Source organism: Haliaeetus albicilla, chromosome 28, assembly GCF_947461875.1.
Source record: "Haliaeetus albicilla chromosome 28, bHalAlb1.1, whole genome shotgun sequence".
NCBI lineage: Eukaryota > Metazoa > Chordata > Aves > Accipitriformes > Accipitridae > Haliaeetus > Haliaeetus albicilla.
In genome coordinates this window covers 11,345,961-11,365,050 of record NC_091510.1, presented here as the reverse complement: position 1 = coordinate 11,365,050, position 19,090 = coordinate 11,345,961, and the positions used below count along the sequence as shown (strand labels likewise).

The 19,090-nt window shown below is 41.0% G+C and overlaps 1 protein-coding gene across 12 annotated transcripts in view; it reads left to right on the top strand.

Annotated features, from left to right (window-relative positions):
- NAV3 (neuron navigator 3) overlaps positions 1–19,090 on the top strand; it is a 557,756-nt gene that overhangs the window by 487,670 nt on the left and 50,996 nt on the right. For 8 of the 12 annotated variants that reach the window (XM_069773360.1, XM_069773359.1, XM_069773362.1 and 5 more), the window contains 6 exons: positions 1,468–1,606; positions 4,897–5,173; positions 7,288–7,993; positions 9,553–10,041; positions 16,525–16,566; positions 18,892–19,052. In XM_069773360.1, the coding sequence (XP_069629461.1) occupies positions 1,468–1,606; positions 4,897–5,173; positions 7,288–7,993; positions 9,553–10,041; positions 16,525–16,566; positions 18,892–19,052 (1,814 nt within the window). The remainder of the gene's footprint in view (positions 1–1,467; positions 1,607–4,896; positions 5,174–7,287; positions 7,994–9,552; positions 10,042–16,524; positions 16,567–18,891; positions 19,053–19,090) is intronic. The other 4 variants (XM_069773366.1, XM_069773358.1, XM_069773364.1 and 1 more) reach the window with 3 other exon arrangements.

The following is a 19,090-nucleotide window of genomic DNA, read 5'->3' as shown; positions in this document are numbered from 1 at the left end:
GAACTTTCTGGTCCATCAGCACACATTCTGTACCATGTAGTTCACTGTCACTGCTGTTATGACTTTCTAAAGCCTTCCATGAAGAAGTGGACAAGTGAATTTAATCCGCCAAAACACCACATGTAAAATAAAGATTCACAGATATTTTCCTTGTTTGCTCTGAATGACTAGTAGCAATAGTACTGAGCTTTAACTCGACTGTGGGATTGAATTTTAGATTTTTTGTAAAAGGCAGCTGATAACATAGGCTACAGCAAAACAAGGATATTATGTACTCTTTCTTGTGTTTTGGACTTTACCAGCATGCATAAACATGTCACCTAGCTTTGTCTCTCCAGAAGTTATATGTCTAGAACAGGCTTTATCAACCCCCTCCTCTCTAGGAGAGGGAAAGACATAAAGAGGCAGCTTCAGTGGACAGTTCATCCCACAAACCTGAGACATTTTAAGCCAGGATGAGTTATCTCTTAGAGATAAAAGCCTGCTTTTTTGTACTGGTTAGAGGAGGCACCTAGATAGATAGCTTAAATGAGATACTTACCTTTTATATAGCTAAAACTATAGGAGATGAATCCCACTGCAAGTGATAAGGTGAATATTTTTCAAACTCTGGCCTGCGAATAATCCAAAGCAAGATTAAGAGGCAGAGATGCAGCAAAACTGGGAGTATACTGCTGCTTATGGCAACAAGCTAAGAGTCATAATGTAACACCAGGGAGAAGCAATTGTGTAGGAAAGGTCTGAGAAACACAGATCAACCTCCCTTCCATGCAAAAGCAAGGCTTTTGTGAGAGTAGGTAAATGACATTTCTATAAGAGTAGCCTTTCTCTCATTTGCATCCTCTGCCTCAATCTCCCAAAGCAGAAGATTTGACAGCCTGTGTTTCCTGAGAGATGTATAATGTGTTCTCTGTCAACTCTGGTGACTGTATTGTCAGGGAATCCTATTTTGATGACATTGCACCCACTAGACAAAGGCTGAAGACAAGAAAATAAAACTTTTGGCAATACTGGCTTCCTGCTGACAGTTGATTAGGCTGCAGAAGAGATGTTCCTTTTATTTTTCTGTAGCCTGGAAATCCATCAGGTGTTCTCCAAGTTATTAATAATGCTTTGGCTAGCAATACCAGGTAGGTTTAATGGATTTCCCTGCCAGTGTACTGAATGTGTTTGCAACGAAGCATGAAACAACCTGTTTTAATGACTTACACTAGTGCTTGCTTAGACCTGATGTTAATTTTTTAAAAGGCACCTGAGTCTTTCATTAACTGAACAAGCAACCACTCGACAGGGAGTGAATAATTAATTAAAAAGTCTGAAAACTAATATTTGTTGTACATTAGGAAATATTACTGAAAATTTTCTGGTAAACCTCTTGAAGAATAAGTAATCACATCTATTGATTTTGAGATGCTTTCTGTCTATTGACATGCAGTATGTAAAGTAGATGTGCTCCTTTCTCTGCAGCTGGGATGACAGCAGCTCAGTTAGTAGTGGCCTCAGTGACACTCTTGACAACCTCAGCACAGATGATTTGAATACCACCTCATCTGTCAGCTCTTATTCCAATATAACTGCCTCTTCAAGGAAGAACACTCATGCCCAGGTGAGTAGCTTTTCATTGCCATTTCTTGCATCACCCTGCAAGCGTGCAGGTTACCAAAGAAAAGAGTTCAGTATCAATGCCTCTGAAACAAATGAAATATTCATATTTTACAAACTCCTCTATTACGCTTGTGGGCAAGAAGCCCATGGACCCCACTGCCCCAACCCTGACTTGTGGGCTGACACCTCAGACGCCCCGCTCCGCACCCCACGGCTGAAGGTGGCGGCTGGCGAGACCCTGCTCTGCCCACCCTTGGGGACGTCCCACTGCTCCCAGCCTCAGGAAGCCCCCACCCAGTCCCTGCTGCACCCTAACACAAAAAAACCCACAATATGACTGGATCTGTGATGGGTAGATTTCTACTGACTTCATCCCATTTAGAGTATCTCTTTCAACAGATAGCACAATTTAAAATAAGATAGTTTTTGTCTTTCACGAGGTGACGCGTATCAGGGAAGAACTACATAGGCTGTACTGTCCTTTCCCTGTTCTCTCCACTGGGAGAAAAGAGGCTCAGAGAAGGAGCCCAGAGGTGGCAGAGCTTCTCTTCTCCCCAGTTAGGTCCGGGAATGAAAGCGTCCCGTGGGCCCACAAGCTGGTCTCAAAATAGAGTTCTGAGCAGCATACAGCCACAAGCTGTACACATATGAATAAATATATATATAAAGCCCTTGTGCTAGGTATCCCAGTATTTCTCCCCAGCTCCCCTCAAAATTGCAAGTGATGAAAAAGACTATACAGAATGCTTGCAGGGCTCAGTTCCTCCCAAAACAAGAAAGAAAAACAGAAGAATTAGTCCCAATAGAAAATCTTCTCTGCCATGTCATCTCCTGTTTACAAGCAGGGAACTTCAAGACTGAACACTCAGCACAGAGGAAGAGTTGTTGCCTCCAGTGATTTGATGTCAAGCATTCAGGACACAAGACTGACACTGCCAATTCCATTTAGACTCCTGCAGGCAGCCAGAGAGCTGTTTTGTAGATGCACATTGTGGCAGACTTTGTCAACAGGAGAAAAACACGTATTTATAATTTCCCCCAGACAACAGGGAAATAAAGTTACTTGGGAACGAAGATTACTTTAATCTCCAGCGGGACAGGTTTCAGACCGATGTTATACTCATGCAAAGATACTCGCACAGATGCCAGCATTCTTCAGCCCTTACCATTGCCTCTCCCACCCCATCAGGGTCTCCCATGGGTGCTATCTGGAGATCAGCCTCTTCCCTTTCTCATCAACAGTGATGGCCAGCTAGTCCTGGCTTCCTTGTTGCACTGCATCATCATCGTTATCATCATCATGACTGGGAAATCTCAAGCTGACTATTTAACTCTTTGCGGGTTTTTCATTTGAGCGATCTCATGTTCTAGCTGCTCGACCAGATACCATTTGCAATTTGTTCAGTGACGGACAGAGATGCAGCACATGTTCCAATGTTGCCTTCCCACCAGAGCTGCTTTATGTTAGGAAGGCTAGGAACAGACCTTTGTCAGGTCTGCCTTTACCAGCCAGATTAATCAGAACACACTGTACTCCATGCTAGCCTGCAACCTCAGTCAGAAGCCGAGATGAGCAGAATATGTACGTATTTTGCCAGCCATATTCAGGGAACACAGAGATCCCTTTTGCAGTCTTTTTAAGTGATCGGAACAGTGCAAGCTGGCTATAGCCTGAGGCAGAAATGGCATATTTTGTTGTTTTCTTATTAAAAGAGGATTAGCATTGCTTTTTGTATCCCATAATGGTGAAGAGAGGATTTTAGAAAGTATTATTCTTGCCATTTCTTGGAAATGATGCAGTTTGCTTTAAAAATATATAGCTATGAACCATTCATTCATGAGAAAAGCTTTGGGAGCGTTACACATGTAACAATAACACTAACGAACACTCTCTTCTGAAGGACCCTGCAACACTTGTGTAGATGTTTGCTTGGGCTCTTTTCCCATCAATCCTTACCCAAAGTCTGTGCTAGCATCTCCAAAGCACGTAGGAAGTTACAGAAGTGCAGAGAGCTTTTGCGTTTTGTACACCTCAAATGACAAATATGTAAACAGCGACTGATTATTCTGTCGGTCATCTAACCGCTATTAATCCTACTTATGACAGCAGTGCCTAGGAAACAGCCACAGAGGGGTCTCTGTGGAGACGGAGTTGTGGCAACACAGAATAACAAATAGCCCTGCCCTGAACGCGATCCAGTTTGCAGTCCTGCTTAGGCTGGCTGTATGAGGATAAGGCTGTGGTGGTACTTGAAAGCAGCACCACTTTTTTTGCTGTTAAAGAGGAGCGGAGGTGAGCAGGACTGGTGGGACGATGATGTGCAAATAAGGCTCGAGGCTGAGGTCGGGAGGCTGCAGGAAAACCCAGGAGGAAGGGTCACAACAAACAGCCTGTCAGCACAAAGATCTGTGCCTTGTCAAACACGGAGGGTAGGGTCAGTCTCCAACATTTTCATTTCTCCAGCGTTTTCACGGCTTCTACGCTGTCTGTCTTGTTGGGCTGCTCCTTGCAGAACACCCTTATCAGCACGGCTCAGGGAAAGAAGACGCCACAGGGGTGTGAGGTCCTCACTGGGGCAGCTTCCACGTGGCTCTGAGTTTCAGAGCAAGCGTGACCCCGGCTGGTTACCTTCACCCAGCCGGTGGGTAGTGCTGGCGTAAGCCTCTCTTCTAGCTGCTCTGCTAGCTGATACAGCTAGAGTGAGTTTCTTGTTGGAAACAATTCATTTCCCTGGAGGTGAAGCAGTAGAAAAGCCATCAGCTGTAGCCCTGATAATTTTGCCGAAGGTGTTGTCCTTGCTCGCTGGTGGCACAACGTACTGGGTGCTGGTGGAACAATATTCCTAACTCGGTCAGTAGAAAGCTTGGGTAGGAAAAGGCAAGAACCCAGACTGAGGTGATTTTAGGAGTATATTTAGGAATTCCCTTATTCAAGCCTTTAGTAAAACCTCTCAGCACAGTGATTCATTTGTGAAATTCAGAGGGAGTTGAGGAACAGTAGGGTATCACCACTGATGATTAGAGTAAATTATGTTTCACCTCATTATGGCTTATGTATGAAGGAAAGAGTTGAAATCTTTTGAAAATAAAAGAAAAAAGAAAACCATCTTCCCCAAATGGGAATGTTTTTAAACTTTTGGGATCAGGATTCTAATGTTTTAGAAGTGACGTTTCCATGGCCTTTGCTACAAATAAATCAATATGCTTATTCTCCTCCCCTCCTGTGATTTAAGAAATCAGCAAATACCAAAGATGCTGAGACTGACCATTTCTCATGCAAATCTCTTGTAGCTGAAGACGGACTCAGAGAAGCGCTCAGTTACGGACAGCGAAACCTGGGGCAGCACCGAAGAACTGAAGAAACCAGAGGAAGACTTCGACAGCAGCGTAGACGTCAGTGGCAAGTGGAAAGGTCTTCCCTCGGGGCTGGCCGAAGAGTCGGAGAAGGGGGGGCAGAAAGCATCGATCTCTGTTTCACAGACCGGGTCCTGGAGGAGAGGCATGACGGCACAAGTAGGAACAACTCAGTCCAGGCACAAAGCAGGAACAAGTGCGCTCAAGACCCCGGGTAGGAAACTTCTGTAGTTCAGATTACGGCATTGAAAATTAAGGCTTTATACTTGGAATTGATCCATAAGCAGTAAGGAATCTTTAGTGGGCTAAAAATAGTTAATGGATATTATAAATGTGTGACAGACATGAGGAACTGTAAGAGTTTTGGTAGTTCTTCTCATAAATGACTGCAAGCCAAGACCGTAATAATATACTAACTTGTTCATCTCTCTGTTAGTTTGCTACACTGCATACTAATAATTTATTAATCGCACAAGAATGTATCCATGACAAAAACCGTGATTGCATTTTGTTTTACTATCATTTGAGTATGTCCACTTCTATTAAGGAATTCTTAAAACTATTTCTGGACTCATCTATGCCTTATCTTTTTTGCTCTAGAAAACCTGTACCTTTGAACATTGAACATACGCCTAGAAATGGCCAAAGATTAGAATTTGAGATAAAAAGATTAACATTCAAGTGAGGGGGACTCAAAATAAGTGTTTCTGAACTGAAGCTGAATTGTCACATTCCAGATACTGTGGGTATTCTATAGACCACTTTTAAGAGATAAAAAATTGTAAAAGATATCTTTTTACACACTTTCATCAGTGCTAGATGACTTCTTACCTAATTTTGAAAGGCTTCTCAGAAGTGGTAATGACTTTGCAATGTAGTTTTGAAGCAAAAATTATCAGTTCTTTGTAGGACCTTTGTCATGTCCTGACAAAATACTGCATGAGCATGCTTTGACCCCCAGTTGTAAAGGCAACTAACAAAGATCTCCTCAGAATAAATTCAAATCCTTTGTGAGCCTCTTTTGTTTCTTTGCAATTTGGAACTGCTAAGTATTGGTCAGCCTCTGGTCTGTAAGATTCCTGGGGAGCATTGCCATGGGCAGTGCTCGTATGGATGCAGAAATGACACCCCTGTAATTCCAATTAAAAAAAGAGATACTAAAAGGTTTACCACATGCCAGGCTAAGTTTCCCAGATCTGTTTTGCTGAAGATGAGCAGGTAGCCACTGTGCAACACGGAACTGAGGCCTTAATTTTTTAAGCATCTACTAATAGTCTGTGTGTTCACCATGTAGGAGTCTGATCCGTATCTTGGCGTGCGCATGTGTTTGCGTAGCATAAAATGTGCATTGGATAAAGACATGGGTGGATTTAGTTCTGACTTGTAGGTGTTGCTCTTTATTATAGTTTAGTTCTTTAAGAGAAATTAGGCCACCCACCTCTAAACTTCCATAATCACTTGAAAATTGAATTTAAAACTTTATTATGCTGAATATTTGTTCCTTATTAGGAGCATACAAGAAGTGCTTAAAGAGAAATTAGAGTAGAAGAGAAATGGCATTTTTTATCTTTATAAAATAGGAAGAGGGTATTTTCTTTTAAGGTAGAAGTGAATACCTTATTTAAACCTTTCTGAATCTCACAATAACATTCTGTAGAAATATAATATATAGGTATGTGCCTGTGCAGTACTGAAGACGGCCTCTCAGAAAATCAAAAATCTTGAGAAGATATCAAGGATATGACAAAGACTATTAACTCGTGTAACTGATATTGTTATAGATCAAGAAGATTCATACCATGATAACATAATCTCTCCCTGATAATTTTGTGTAACTAAAACCAGAACAAACTTAGTTATAAGCTAAAAAAAAGTAATCAGTGAAAACCAAAGAACTCAATAAGTACTGCTAATTTCTACATGTGTAATTAATGTCATACTTCTGGAAATGTTAGTTGCATGTCATGTTTTACTTTCAAATATTATTTCTTACATATAGAAATACTATTAACAGAAAAAAAAGCCAAATAAGATCCCTTATAGTTCATTCAGGATAATTTTCTACAGCTATGTTCTCCAGCTATATATGATACTGGAAGTTCTCAGGAGAATTTCAAGCTTTTAATACGTAATGCCTACCTGTAATGTATCGTACCTGCTACTGACTGCAGATGGGGGACTAAAGACCAAATTGGTCTGTTTTCTTATGGTAATTTTTCTATTTGTGTATTTTTTCATTTTGAAATTGTAACCATATAGCATTAAAATTAGCTATTGAGACATCACAGCTTAAACACAAGTGACCTTTTCAAATACACTTTTATTTAGGAAAAACAGATGATGCAAAAGCTTCAGAAAAGGTGAAAACTCCCCTGAAAGGAGCCTCCATCCAACGTTCTCCATCGGATGCAGGAAAAAGCAGTGGCGATGAAGGAAAAAAGCCTCCCTCTGGCATTGGGAGATCAACTGCTACGGGGTCCTTTGGATTCAAGAAGTCCGGGATGGGATCTTCTACCATAATCACCACAAGTGGAGCAACCATCACAAGTGGGTCGGCGACTCTAGGAAAAATGCCAAAATCTTCAGCCATGGGTGGGAAGTCCAACGCAGGGCGGAAAACGAGCTTAGACGGTTCCCAGAACCAAGACGATGGCGTCCTGCACGTCAACTCAAAGACGACTCTGCAGTATCGAAGTTTGCCTCGCCCGTCGAAATCCAGCGGCAGCGGGATCCCCGGCAGGGGCGGCCACCGCTCCAGCACCAGCAGCATCGACTCCAACGTCAGCAGCAAGTCTGCGGGTGCTGCTGCCACCAAACTGCGAGAGCCAAGCAAGATCGGGTCCGGGCGGTCCAGCCCTGTCACCATCAACCAGACTGACAAGGAAAAAGAAAAAGTGGCCGTGTCCGATTCCGAGAGCGTCTCGCTGTCCAGTTCCCCCAAATCCAGCCCAACTTCGGCGAGTGCATCTGGCACGCCGGGACTTAGGCAGCCGGGATCCAAATACCCAGATATCGCCTCCCCCACCTTTCGAAGGTTAGTGCTTTTCTGTGAATTCCTGAAGTTGCAGTATATAAAGCAGGGATTTTCAGTGTGTTGAAGTACTGGGCAAAAAGCCTTTTCAGGGCATATTTTGCCACAAACAGAACCGAGTGCAAAAAACTAAAATGATGATATTTTTTCACACAACACAATTATTTCTCTAAGATCTAAAGACCTTCCCAGACCTGAAATGGCTGTTCCTCCAGCTTTGAGCATTTTAGGTACATTCCCATAACAACAGTTTGAAGGCTAGAAGAAGTTGGACTCGATGATCCTTAGGGGTCCCTTCCAACTTGAGATATTCTATGATTCTAAGTTCAGGCACATGAGAAATTCCCTCTCAATACTCTGATAAACCCCCAAAGGGAGGAAGGACGCAGTGTTCAGGCACGTTCTGTTGCTGGAACAGGCGATGCCATAGTGTGGTTGGAGAACTGAAGAGCTCTATAGATTATAATAAAGTATTTGCTTTCACGTTGTTGGCAGCTCCAGCTACAAACGTTTCATTATCTTAGCAGCTTTGTTACATCTTTCATCACAAACATTAGCAAAGCTAAATTTCAATTGAAAATGCCCTATTGTAACGTTTCTGAAAGTATAAATCTGGAGGAAGTATAAATTGGGATGGAGCACTTGCAGTGCTGGAGAAAAAGCCAACAGTGCCCTCTTGTGCCTAGTTACCAAAACAGCATCTCCGGGCTGCTGGGGAGCTGCAGCTAATTTTTGTGGGCTTGGTAATATGTAAAATAGATTCTTATGTCATTAGCCATGCTTCCTTTACATCACGATAAGTTTTGCATTTATTTCTTATTAATTTATGAGCTGCACCTTAACTGCAGCTTAAAATATTTCCAGTAAGACATGAAGTCATCACGTGACCTTTTATTTCAACAGTTTTAGAGGATTTGGGGTTTATTTTTTTCATCATCACTGTAGAATTTTCTTCTCTAGAATTTCTGGAAGCAATTATGTGAAATACACCTCTGTCATGACTGCCCTTGGAGACAAACTGAGCCCATTTAGCTCCCGTGCAGTTTATTCTGTCTGAATGGTTACTACCTGACCGATGACCACATGACCATCTGAGCAAAAGAACAGCGAGAGGGAAATTTTTACACAAATACTTAGATGCTTATTAAACTATGAGGGATTTTGCAAGTGTTTGTTGCAATCGTTTTAGCTGATTTGAGAAGCGAGGGGTTTAAAAGCTAATGACTTAGCCATGGGAACGCTTAATTACTGCATTTGGGTGAAAGTGTAACGTGTTTAAGCACCAATAAGACAAAAATGTGATTATTTTACCTCTCTCTGGGAGGGTCTGTATATGCAAAGAGCACATGTGAACAGGAGTGAATGAGAGCTGTTGCTAATGAAACAAGCCCTGATTATTGTGATATGGTTAAGTGAATTTAATTTGCGATGCGATTGATCATCTAGGTAGGCATGATTTTAGTAGCGGTAATTAAAAATGTGTAGTTTGGCTCTTAGGATGTTACGCCATGAATGTTTAATGTGGCTATCGGTTTCTCTAAAGCTATTTGTTTTACATTTAGGTTGTTTGGTGCCAAGGCAAGTGGTAAAGCTGCCTCTGCACCCAGTACTGAAGGTGTGAAACCCACATCGGCAATGCCCAGCCCTAGTACCACATTGGCACGGCAAGGCAGCCTGGAATCGCCATCCTCGGGCACAGGCAGCATGGGCAGTGCAGGTGGGCAAAGTGGTAGCAGCAGCCCCCTCTTCAGTAAACCTTCGGACTTAAATGCAGATGTTGTAAGCTTAAGTCACTCCTTGGCTTCCAGTCCCGCCTCAGTGCACTCTTTCACGTCAGGTGCTCTTGTGTGGGCTGCAAACCTGAGCAGCTCTTCAGCGGGCAGTAAGGACACACCAAGTTACCAGTCCATGACTAGCCTTCACACCAGTTCCGAGTCTATTGACCTTCCTCTTAGCCATCATGGCTCTCTCTCTGGACTGACAACAAGCACTCAGGAGGTTCAGAGCCTGCTCATGAGGACTGGAAGCGTCAGATCTACTCTTTCGGAAAGGTGAGCTTGCCTATAGATACAGTGACCACGAAACCAGTGAGAGGCAAAAGGACAGGAGCCCAAAAAATCAACCCTCCACCTGTTTTCCTAAAGGGACACTGTTTAATTAGCAGCTTAGTCCTTTATGTAAAAAAGGAAGGAAGGAAGAAAAGAAAGCTGAAAGGCACTGGATGTGGAATCAACTGCCTTTTAAGGTTGTACAAGCACTTTTTCGATCTTGAGGTGTTTTGGTTCCTTTGTTCTGGAGAACAACCAGAGAAAAGGGTAAAATTGCCCAATTAAAGGCAAATCTGAACAGCCACACAGTGATTCCTGCATGCTGGATCCTCCCGCTGTCCCAGCAATTGGCAGATCCAAAGCTGTGTCACTGCCCTCTCACTAACAAATCGTCTCCAGCGGTGGGACCCCACCAGTTTTCTTCCCATTAGCTCAAAGCACAGGCAGAACTGGTGGGCCCCTGCCTTCAGCTGACCAGTCTTGCCTTAAAATACTCAGTCCTGACAAGTTGTTTCTTCCATGGCAATCATTACACAGATCCTTATGAAAATGCAGTTTCACTGGCAGAGAGACAGTTTACAAGATGAGACCCTCGCTATATGCACAGTCCTGGCAAGTGTCTGGAACAAAGAAAAGCAAGAAAGGGTTTTCCTCTGTTTGCTCTATTAAAGATCTTTTTGATATGTAGATGTTTTACCATTTAAGTTATATTATAAAGAGGTGCAACTACCCTGGCACAGTTGTACCAAGATTTTTTTTTTTTTTTGTGAAACATTTATTTGACTTTTTCAAGAAAGAAAAAAATAACCTATGTTAGGCAGTAAGTAATTTTCACTTCCTGTGAAAATTTGCCAGATTTTACAATGAAATTCTTCTCTCACTTGGGGACTGAAAAGTCAATATTAAATATTTCATCAGCCTTTGATCCAAAAAAGAAAATTGTACTGACTCAGTCAGAAATATCTTAAATGTTTTAAGGTTAATCTTAGTTGTTTAACAACACAATCATTTAAAAGAAAAAGATCCTTTATATACAATGTTAAGATTTTTTTTTCCCCTTTATATAAACCCAGAGATTTTTCGATACCAATGCTTTCTATGGAAAGATTTCACTTTCAGAGAATCAGCATTAAAAAACAAAACACAAACAAAACCAAAACCCTAAACAACTCTTTGCCAAATCCAGATGGAAACTCTCCACACATTTCATTCTCTTATGTCACATTCATAAGTATTACTATATCAGCTAAAATCACACCTCTTACTAACATAATTATAACACTATAAAACATATGTGTGTACCAATATAATGTATGCTAGCACCAACAGTTAAAAATACGCTGATATCTGAGAAATTTGTAATTTGCACTGTGCCTTTAATTTTTAAATGTAATTTGTATTGTGTGTCATGAACTGAATGCGATGATATTTCTTAGAAAGTCAATTATTAATATTTAGCTTACAAAAACTTTCACTAATTTTTAGTGCTACGTGTATGGATGGTGAGGTCAATAGAATGATGTGGAAGAGTATGAATTTATGCCAAAGATCATATTTACACAGAGGATGTTAAACATCACATTTAAAATGTTAATTGTTTGGCATGAGCTCCTGAGCAACCCCCACTACTAATACTTTATGTATTTGTTCAGTGACTTAATTTCAGTGGTTCCAAATACTTTTGCCTTTGGCAATATTTTTAAGTTTCAGATTTGTCCATGTGGGGATATTATGATTGAGTCCAGAGAGAGCCATTTATCATGTTGATCTGGCCTCAAAACAAATATATGTACCTAGAGAAAATGGTGTCATTTCTTGAATTATAGCCCCAATAGGATTTTTGCAGTTTGGTTTTTCTGAAAGGTCTGTTACAAATGCTGTGTTATTTCTAAACTGGTTTATACAGTAAAACCTACATGTAGCAAAGTATTTTTTCCCAACAAAAGCATTGGTTTGCAATGTTAGAGACAGCTATGTTTGGCAACAGATTATGTCCTTTTTTCTTTGTAAACTCAGGTTATATTTGAGATGCCTCTGGCGATACTCATTATAATCTGTCATGGCATAAGAAATTATCTGCAAAGAGGCTTATTCTTTTTCTTCAGTCACTCTAGAGCTTGCAAAAGACTGAATGAGCAGTCTGTATAGTGAGATACACTAATATAGAGACAAAATCAGAAAGACTGAAGCAAAAAACGAGATACAACTAGCAAGTGACATAAAGTCTGTGCAGAGAAAGCCTAGGGAAAACTAAAAGAGAAGAGGGAGCTAATCATAGATGACACAAATAAATAAGGGTTTGCTTCATCGAAGCATTAACTGCAATTTGATAGCTAAATATCACTAATGGCAAGCATGCTAAGAGGGAGTGAAAAGGTTAAATATTACTCCAGTTTACTGGTCCTGATGAACTTTTCACTTCCCTGCTCCAGACAGTCTGAAATAACCCTGCAGTCATTAGGACTGAAGAAGAGCTTTCAAAGGGTCTGTGCTGAGGAAGGAGTGAGGAGGAGGAGGGCTGAGATAGAGGATGAGGGGATTATGGGCAAGGCTGCCTTGCCTCCGTTCCTGGAAAGATACAGAGGATATTAAACAAAATCGGTTAAGTAACAAATATCATGGGGTTAGTCATTAACAGTCTTTCAAATAAGACTAATTTAATTCATTTGCAGGAAAACAGGCTTTGTGAGTAGAGGAAAGGCATTTTGTAGTTACAATAAGAAATCCTGAACTTAGAAAAGCTTTAGGTGTTATTTCAAATAACATTCTCATAATCAAATGAGGGAAATAAAAGATGGTGCTTGACTGGAGAGTTATCAAGACTAGTAATCAGTGGTTGGTTAGCCTGAAGGGATATAACAGGGCAGGATAGATTTGCACAGACACAAAACGGAAAATGATGAGGCTATTTTGCAGAAAGGAGACAGTGTTTAAGGGGTTGGTGTAGTGCCATTGCTGGAACAAAGCATTTTCCCAGTATTTTGAAAATGAAAGTATCACATGTAAGTCTTAGAAGGTAGTTATCCCATTCTGCTTTTTCATGGTAAGTCTTTAATTTGAAGACTTTGAGAAATCGAGTTTTAGGAAAGATTTTATGCAACTGGAAAGAACACAGAAAATGAGACCAAAATCTCCGGGTATATCCATGTTTCCTGCAAAGGACAGTAGACATTGACCACCTCCAAAAAAGCAGTCACCTGCCATAGAGACAGCAAATCCATAAGATCTCTGCTACATTTGCCCACACATCCCTCCAGGGATGATCAGACGTTGCCCACCCCCAGTCATCAGGCTACCCCCCAAGCAATGGTACAGCAAAAACACAGAGCTCCCTGGCAACTGCTGTACTGATACAGTGTCAAAGTTTACTCCAGCCAAATTTTGTGTCATTGGATGAGATTCTTTTGCATTGTAATAACTAGAAAATAGGTTCAGTAAATACCAGCAAAACATTTGTTTTTTCAGAAAAATTTGCGTCTCCCTAAGGACTTTTGCTGGTTTTGCGCTAGCAGTATTTATTTAGACAAGTCTACTTCTGTTGTCATAGCAGTGTAACTCCCTATGTGTAGTGAGGACGCTTGTATTTTATCTTACGACAATTTAGAGGGATTAAAATAAATCATACGGGTATTTACACTCTAAAATAAAACCATCTACTGGGGTTAATTGGTGAAATATCAATGCTTTAATTGATAAAATTTTCCAGGTGGACACATGACCAGTAGTTCTTTTGAACCCTTAATTGCTGTTGGGCATTGCAAATTTGTGTCTTTCTTCTGCCTGGTCTGAGTGACACAGCAAAGGATGCATAAAAAAATGCAGAAATATAGGAATTGACAGTGATCTTATCAGCAATGATGGCTGCATTTTAAGATTAGCAGAGTGGAAATGGTTTCTAATTACATGACTGTCTTGCTCTGGTTTACTTTAAAAGAATGTTTAGTTCTGAGGGCCATGAAAGTGCACTGAAATCCACTTAAGCTCTTAAAGACTTTCAGTTGTTTTAAATTATCATCATAGTTGATGGTTGTGGTTTGAAGGTGTGAAACAATGCATCATGTATCAGATTTTCTTGTGTGCTCAGCCATTTGTAGAAACTCACTCATATCAGCTTGGCCCAGCCTGTCCTAGACTTCCCTAGGTGTTTCTTAGCTTGCAATAATTTGTTTTATTCCCTAACAACTCTGCAACAGTTAGATACAGCCCAAGGATATGGCATTATGGCCCTTTCCCAGGTTAACCTCAACACCAAGGGCAGGTAGGAAACTGAGAACTGTAAGGCTTCCTGTAATTTCCCCCAGAGAACTTGCAGACGGTTTCAGCAATGCAATATAAACAAAAGGGGACAGAGATACAGTGGGCTTGATAACTTCAGCCTACATCAGCATGCATCTTCCTGCAAGACCGCTTTTTGCCATTGACATGGCAAAGGAAAACATCAGGAATACTATCATATTCTCATCTTCGCTTTATATTGGTATTTGTTTTAAGCCAATGAGACAGATTTCCATGTATGCATTGCTTCTTTCAGGAAGGGACTGACTTTTTTTCATATCATCTTTAGAGATCTTTTGAGCACTAAGGTCAGTTCAGTTCTGTTTGCCTGAAGTCCAGTTTCTGCAGAAGTATTTTGGTGGAGGAATGCTTTCAGATACTAAAAGGTTATGGGCAGTTATCGGTCTGAATTAATAGTTACATGGAACCATCGTTAATGGTTTCATGCAATCATCTGAAATCTAGGAGCATCTTTGCAAGATTTAGTATTTTAAAACCCAGAATGGATGTTTGCTACACTCACTTTTATGCAGTTGCAATATCTCCATGCTCATGTTGAGGAATGTTCACCCCTATTTCATTTGAGTATCTGAATTCAAAAGTTTTTTAGCAAAATCCTATGGTCACTATTAGCCTAGTTATCTGACTGACTTACAACTTTTGGCTTGTGGATTGCTTTAAAGGAGCACTGATTGGCTCCTTTAGTTTTAGATAATGTGCTATGGATTATTTTGAAATACATAGAACTTCACGTTAAAGTAATATTAGAAAACATATTGTTCATTAAGATGTTTGAAGTATTTGCAGAAGAAACTGGTGTTGTTATTATGATCATATTTGTTTGTTTTGAAATTTAGAGGTGCATGAAGGTACATAAAGGAACACCAAGGCCCCATTCTTCTCTGTAAGGAACTAAAAAATACGTGAATCATGCATTCAAATTTATGTTGTCTTTTTACCAACCATTCTTAATCCTGTTAGTTACACTAGGAGCAAAATGCTGAAAACATAGTCCTCGGTCTGATAGAGGACTACTCTCATATGGACCACGATAGCTGGACCTCTGCTGAAATCCTGCTAAGTTTCTCCTTCCATTTGCTTTCTCTCCATGCAGAACAAGGCCCTGCTTAAACTAGTAAAATTACCTATAAAACTTTCTGGTGGTAAAAGTGCTTTACTTCCATTAGTCCGAGCTCTAATGGTAATGGATTCTTAACGCCAACAGTGTTTTCACTGCCTTTACCTACTTGGACCAAGGTTTCACGACAGCAGGGCGCCCAGCACCCTCAACACAATAGAAAACAACCTTTAATAACGGCAGGAGAGTTTTCTTGGGTAGGGAGGGTCCTAAATTACTGTTGCTCTTAGAGGTGTGATTATGATATGTAATACAGAAACTTTCTAAAGCCATTGTGCAATTTAATCTGGTGACACTAAATTATGTTCTTAAGGGAAAAAACATTGCAATGCTTACTTGATGATAACTAGTTGAAATTCAACCCACACTAGTCAGGGACCGATCTACCAAGTCTTCATGAGGAAATGCCAAATGACACTTATTTGAAGGAACACTAGTGGGTGCCCTTCTAGTGATGGGGTTTAAATTAGGAAAACTGATTTCCCATAACCAGCCACTCTGCCAATGTGTGTGCATGAATATGGAACAATGTGGCTCTGGTGCTGCTTTTCATTGTCGCCACCATCACCTTTCTATGTGAGCCCAAAAAACAACAGAAAGCCAAGGGTCTGTATATTTAGCACGTATCTCTGCATGCAGAACTGTCATTTGGCTTCTGGCAAGGCCATGCTGCCTCTTAGCAGGTGCCACAACCTTCATTTCTTTCGGAAATCTATTGGTATATCACAGGCAACTGTGAAAAATAAAGATTCATACTGTGACCATATGATTCTCACACAGATTGCAGGGTGAAGCGGTAGGAAGGTTAGGAATGGTAAGGAAGGACTTCCTTCTGACTTGGACAGTCTCCAAATTACTATTGACCCAGCCCAGAGCATGTCTAGATGAAAAATGGATGTGCAGCAGTCCATGTCCTATCGTCCCCTCCAAAGAGTCGGGGATTTATCGTGAAAGATATATTAAAAAGCATTAAATGACCTTCTGTTATGCACACAAATCTAGCCCTTTAAAATTTGTAATTCTGAACAGTCCTGTTTACTGTATGTCCTTAGGGATTTTTTTTGTTTTAACAGCACGCAGCTTGACAGAAATACACTACCCAAAAAGGGATTAAGGTATATATTTTTTTGAGCATGACTGCTGCTTCTCTCTTTTCCTGTAACCTTTTCTACGCTGTCTTTCCTTTTCTTTCTCCTTTTGTTGATCCTTTTTACAACAGAGTTCTTGGTATTTAGATACAAACCAGAAAATGTAGATTTTTCTTTCCAAGTCTGCCTAGTGAACAAACTTCCTTTCAAGATATATCATGGAAAGGGATTACTGTTAAGGATAGCTTCCTTATGCAAAGCATCTTAAAAGGCATTGAATCCTGGAGAGCTAAAAGAACAAGATACTTTTGCAATTCAATGGGACTAATTGTTGAAAACATTGAGAAAAACAAGGTTTTGGAGGTGGATCTGAATGTGAACTCTAAATGCAAACACTCGTGCAATTTGAATTGAAGCTCTACTAAGGGTAGGGCTGGAAAATGCTAATTTTAATAGCCAAGGTTTGTAAGTATAAAATGAGACTTGCTCCAGCTAGTCTTTCTTGGTCCCTATCCAGCAAAACTGAGAGTCCAACTTTGCTACTAATTCCCCACTAATTAGAGCTGTCTTCATCACAGAACACAGAAGTCATCCACCGTCTTCTCCACGCCGTGGTTAAAAAAGGGGATCATTAGGTAACTCGTCTAGTCTCATCAGGCATGGAAGCCTATGTCCCTAATCCAGGAAGGAGATTTGGCAAGCAAGGATATATGTGCATGCACACAGACACTCTGCAGCCTTCCAGTCACTGAAATTACACAGTTAAATCTCTTGAGTTATTGATAAATAATATTTTACGAAATTTTAGGTTAGTGCTGAAATGTTGTCGCTAGAAAGCATCTCCTGCACTAGCTGTTCCTTAATAAGAATTTAATCAAATTTCCTGTTATCCCAAAATGATCATTTGGGATTCAGAGAGAATGGAAAAGGTGGAAGACATGAAAGAGGCATGAAGGGGACCCTGCCAGGGTACGATGGGATGATTGAGGTTTGTGGCTGTACAACTGTAATGGTGGCTGAAAGCTGAAAGTGAAATGGAGTGGGAAAAGAGCTTATAGGCATATAAGCCTGATCAGTTCTCCCAGAAAGACCGACAGTTTGATTTAATGTGCGGAGATCCCAGTCCAAGACCCAGATCTTGAATTCTCATTTTGCCATCTTTCTGATCTGATAACTACTGGGTAACTCTGCTCTACCACATTTATAAGCAAAGATCATAGCTGCCTTTTTGAAAGGAGAAAGGAAGTAAATATTTAATCAGGCCAAGATGTTTTAATGCCGTGAAATATTATACAAAACCCCAAGCAAAACATGAGAACTTACACGTTCATTTAATCTGCTTTCTAAGCAGAAATACTTGTGCCTCGCAAGCCTGAAGCCAGAATATCAAAAGCCCTTTCTGCTCTGCTGTTTGGGGAACACTGATGGCTCATGACAGTGGTGAAGAAGGTGCTCATTTCTCAGCAGGAGATTGTGCTGAATGAAGCAGGCTATTGCAGACATTGCTGAAAACAATCTCTTGATTAAGACCCACACTGCCTGCACATGTTAATGTTGAACCGCTGCCAGAATTGCCCTTCTTCCAGCCCAGCCAAAAGAGGCTGGGCCAGTGAGTTACCAGTTCTCCCTCTCAGCCCATGTGTCAAGTTGCACTTGTTTTATTGGTTTGCCATAGGAAGCAGTTGATGAATGATTTGATTGCCAGACTTCTTCCTTCCAGAGAACTTGTTTCTGCTAATTGTGGATTTTTCCTGTCCCTTTCCCTCCCCCCAGTTTGCAGCAGGACACAATCCCAAGTAGCATTCAGAGCGGCAGACCACATGTATGACCATGAGTAGCTGTCATTACCGACGCAAACTCCTTTTTCAGAGTTGTTGATCTGTTTCACTCCTATCATCTAACCAATTGCCCACACGATCTGTGGCAGATATCATTTTGTAAGCGGCTACTCACATTTCTTGCCTTCGAGTCTGTCCATTCCCCACCCTGGCCATACAGCTTGCGAGCTTTTGCATCAACCTGTATGTACGCTTCCTATAGCTTTGAAGTCCTTTCCTGTCAGCTCAGTTGTCTGTCTTCTATGGTTGATCACCATATCTCTTCAAAGGAAGGGAATGCTGTTTTGGGGAGGGGGATGAAGAGGAAAGGGGTTGCAAGTCCTGTACTTTTTCTGTTGTAATAAGACGATAGATTTTACCTTGTTAAAATCCCTGGCGATAGTCACTTGACTAGACTCAATGCTTTCCAAGGGTTTTGTTCTATCTAACTGGTGACGGGTATTTATGTGACGCATGTTTCTTTCCAAACCATCACCTTGTGGTTGTTTTGAGCATGTCAGCTGTGGTTTTTCAGATACACTCCATCATCCCGGCAGACGAGTCAGGAGGAAGGCAAGGAATGGCTACGCTCCCATTCAACTGGAGGCCTGCAAGACACTGGCAGTCAGTCCCCGCTTGTTTCTCCTTCAGCTATGTCTTCATCTGCAACTGGAAAATATCACTTTTCCAACCTGGGTAAATGTTGTTTCCCTTCACCGTTTCTCCCGCTCTAG